The sequence below is a fragment of the Bactrocera oleae genome, chromosome 2 (assembly GCF_042242935.1).
Source record: "Bactrocera oleae isolate idBacOlea1 chromosome 2, idBacOlea1, whole genome shotgun sequence".
In the NCBI taxonomy this organism is placed as follows: domain Eukaryota; kingdom Metazoa; phylum Arthropoda; class Insecta; order Diptera; family Tephritidae; genus Bactrocera; species Bactrocera oleae.
Genome location: NC_091536.1, coordinates 74,530,727 through 74,534,485, shown reverse-complemented (window position 1 = coordinate 74,534,485; position 3,759 = coordinate 74,530,727). Strand labels below are relative to the sequence as shown.

At 41.5% G+C, this 3,759-nt stretch overlaps 1 protein-coding gene across 1 annotated transcript; it reads right to left on the bottom strand.

Moving 5' to 3' along the window:
* Positions 1–249: 249 nt before the first annotated feature.
* Positions 250–3,358, bottom strand: Kif19A (Kinesin family member 19A). The gene is made up of 7 exons (XM_014232476.3): positions 3,248–3,358; positions 3,029–3,175; positions 2,558–2,827; positions 1,529–2,498; positions 1,305–1,453; positions 895–1,235; positions 250–769 (listed from the first exon to the last, which is right to left on the bottom strand). Exons 1-7 carry the CDS (start codon positions 3,356–3,358, stop codon positions 550–552), a joined length of 2,208 nt encoding a protein of 735 aa, XP_014087951.1. The 3' UTR covers positions 250–549.
* Positions 3,359–3,759: the final 401 nt, after the last annotated feature.

Sequence of the window (3,759 nt, the reverse complement as noted above, 5' to 3'; positions counted from 1 at the left end):
GGCTCAGAGATTGGATTGAGACTACAGTTCTTTCTGAGCTTGCCTATGTAGTTAAGGTGATGTTCCTGTTCTTTTTTATGATTTCGTCTTTACCACTTTCTCTTCTTTATGAGCAAGATGGTTAGTTACCTCCTCCGTTCGCTTAGTTTATTCAGCACCTTTTTGTGTTTTTGTCAGAAAATACACCATTTCCATAGATTTTGAACACATTACACTCAGTCTTATGGCCAAAAACGACACATTTCAGGCTTACACTGAATTTATTATTTTTGGTTTGATATGCGTTTGTGCGCTTTATTTCAAATTCTATATTTATTGTTTTACATTAAATTGCAAATTTCATTTTAAAAGTATTGTACTATATAACCAAGAGTTTCTACCTCTACCTTTTGAACTTGCCTTGTTTTTGAGAAAGAAAAATAAATAAAAAAAATGTATCATACTTCCCTGAGCAAAAACTTATTCATTCGACTAGGCCTAATTTCCTACAAATAAATTAAATTTTTTCGTTTTTATAGGCTGTGTTTTTTGGTTGCTCATTGTTGGGTCTTAAGTGTTGTTGGGCGCATGTTTAGCCATTCGTATTGAGGTGCCACGTCGTGTAGCTGGTGTAGTTGTCGCGGATAATTTCGGTAAACGTGGATTAACAAGTGGTCCCATGTGTCGATCCGGTCCATCTTGAAAAGCGCTAAGTACTTGACTGTCGATCGGTGGCAACGGTGAACCAGGCGACCATTCAGAGCTGGAACTAGAGCCGGGTGATTCGGAACTGTAAAAAGTACAAAAATATTACATATAAGCGATAGAAGGTAATGCTGTGATGATATATGTGTCTGTGTGATTATGTGTATTTGAATTTCTCAGGTAAAAATTTCTAGATATTCAAAAACTTACCCAGCTGTATAAATTGGCGGCAATTTGCGCTCATAGGATGTAGATGGTGTAACAACGCCAGCATGTATTTCTTGCTGGTATAAACCGTAAAGTTCGCGTAGCTCGTCGGGCAATTCGACATTGCCTTCTTCAATTAAACGACGTTGCGAACTTATGATATCCTCACACAAACGCCGCTGACGTTCGGCGCGCAAAAGCTGTAGGTCGCGTCGTCTCAGCTCAGCCTGTCTTGCTAGGCGTTCTGCTTGAAGCGATACCTTGTCGGCTTCCAATTCATGCACGCGGCAAAGTAGTGCCAACAGTTCGCGTTCTTCATCGCTGGTAATGCGTTCCGGAAGTTCCTACATGGATAAGACATTTCGGTAATAAGCTTTATTAAATACTTTTCAAATCCTTTCTCTAGTACTTACATCTTCCAACTGCACACCTTTTTGCCGACACATTTCGAGTTCCTGTTCAGTACGTTCACGTATTTCTTTGTATCGTCGTGTTTCTTTCTCGATTGCCGAGAGTTCACCCCAAGCATTTTTCAACGCAATCGCTCCTTCGGATTCAATATCTTTAGAGTGGAGAGAAGGGATAATTGCTTTAGAAATAAAATGTATTTTTTCTATACACATTTTAATTCGCCTACCGTCGTCAGCTGGTGAATCGTAAAGTTTACCCATGCGTCCCTGCCAATGCGATATGATCATATGCTGACGCTCGGCATCGAGCTCCAAACCAAGCAAATGACTCTCCGCTTCCAGCAGCTTGCGACGCAGCTTCATTTGTTGCTTGAAGGTGAGCACGATCTGCTCGCGCAAGTAGCGTAACTCTGTTTTACGTTTCTCATCCTCTTCGGTGGAGCGCGCGGGCTGAGCCGCAGCAGCCGCTGCTACACCACTACGCGGTCGTTCGGTAAGCATTTTACTACGCAAACGTGTTACCTCCTCACGTAATTCGGTTACCAGATTTTGGTAGTGTTTTGTGGGAAAGTCTTTGACCTCATCAAGATAAACTGAATTCTGCAAGCGCGTAGAAATGCTATTTGCGCGATCCGCATAAACAAGTGTATTCTTTGTTTCATCGCGATGCTTAGCTTCGGGTGCGACATGCGCAATCATAACGGTCTTGCACTTGCCACTTAATGCCTCTTTTAGTAAACGAGTGAGCTTCGAATCACGATAATTGACGTAACGTGCACCACCCGACAGGGCATTGATGCAATTGCCGAGCGCCAGTAGACTGCGATTGATGTGTGCACCTTCCTGTAAACGCTTACCACGATTCTTAGTCTTCTTAGCACGTTCCGAGCCAGCAAGATCGGTGAGAAAGAGGCGACCTTGTTTTGTGCCCAACGGGGTTTTCGTCTGTACGGTAATACTGAGCAATGCATGGCTGCGTGACGATGTTTGGTTCGCTGCTGTCGGCTCCATGGTACGTGCTTTGTTGCCTCTGAGCAACAGTGAAACGACCTCTTGCCGACTAGTCGTGGTGATCTCTGAGAGGCCGGCGACGGTTATGCGTTGACCGCGATTATCTTCACGCAGTTCTAACGGCCCGCCAGGGTTCAACAGATCACGTATAAGCTCATTGTATATTTCCAAATAGGAAATAGATACCTGCAGTAATTGAGCAGTACTATAAAGAGTGTAAGCAAACAATTTGACATACAACTAACCTTGCTACCATTATTCGACGTGTTGTCGATATTTTGAAATATTTCCTCGATGGCACGAACCATCAATCCACTTTCATTGTTATTGGCATCGACATCGTAAGCCGCCGTAGCACCACGTTCGGTCGCTATTGAAGCGCCTTTCTTACGACAGGGACCCAACATGGTGTGTGTTTTGCCAGAACCGGTGGCACCATAAGCGAATACCGCAGCGTTGAGACCATTTAGCACATCTTTAACCAAAGGAGCAGTGGTTTTCTTATAGACCCTCTCCTATTTTTTGAAATACATAATTAATTATAACAAAGATGAGCTGCATTTTGAACTCGATTCTTTCAGTTTTGTAATATAAAATGTTTGAATATTGAGTACAGGAGAATCTTCTATAAAGATATACTTAAGTAATGACCCCTTAGTTAAGCAATCTGTTGAACCTTTTGTCCACCAAGAAATACACTGCACATAATTTCTTACCTGCGAGTCGGTTTCTTTGAAAACATGATCGTACGAGTATTGCCTCGGTCGACTTTTACCACCATCATCATATAGTAGTGATTTATCTGAAATCACATCAATGCAATGGTCGGAGCTTTCATCGCTGGGTCGCACTCGAACCACAACCTACAAAGTAGATAGACAAAACAATAAAAGTAATGTCTAATAATAAGAATAAAATAAATCGTTGGAACCAACCACTAAACGCTCCTCTTGCGGACCGTTTGCTGTCGCTAGTCCGCGACTCTGCGCTGCCGACGAAGCTGAACTGCCACCACTGCTGCTTGACCAACAACCGTTTTGTGCCATTTTACGCGCCGCGAATCGCGGTGGCTCACTGCTGGAGCGAAGCGTGATTAAAGCTCGTAAACTATTTGTTGTAAGTTGAAAAAATCACTATTAACCATAAGGGAATATAGTACATACATATGTATATGTTTGTTTCGGTTCTAAACCATACAGTGAGAAATTTACAAATATTGTTGGCAAAGCAAGTATACCTTAGTTTGATAAATCGAAACGAAATTAAGAGTCTAATGATTATGGATGATAAGTAAAAGTTGTGAGATAGATTAGCCTTGATTCTAAAATACAGAACCTGGTGCCATTCAGTTTGATATTTTTTCTAAAAAGTATCGTTTTCTATATAAGTATGTATACGGTAAAAAAATTAGTCTGAAAAATATATAATATTTACATGAACATGTTTA

What these genes read in the sequence shown, in the direction of transcription:
- Kif19A (XM_014232476.3), bottom strand. Translation starts at nt 3,358, where the DNA reads ATGGCACAAAACGGTTGTTGGTCAAGCAGCAGTGGTGGCAGTTCAGCT. An exon ending in CGCAAGAGGAGCGTTTAGTG is followed by an intron (nt 3,176 to 3,247) that starts GTTGGTTCCAAC and finishes TCTACTTTGTAG; the next exon opens with GTTGTGGTTCGAGTGCGACC. An exon ending in CGATTCACCAGCTGACGACG is followed by an intron (nt 1,454 to 1,528) that starts GTAGGCGAATTA and finishes TCCACTCTAAAG; the next exon opens with ATATTGAATCCGAAGGAGCG.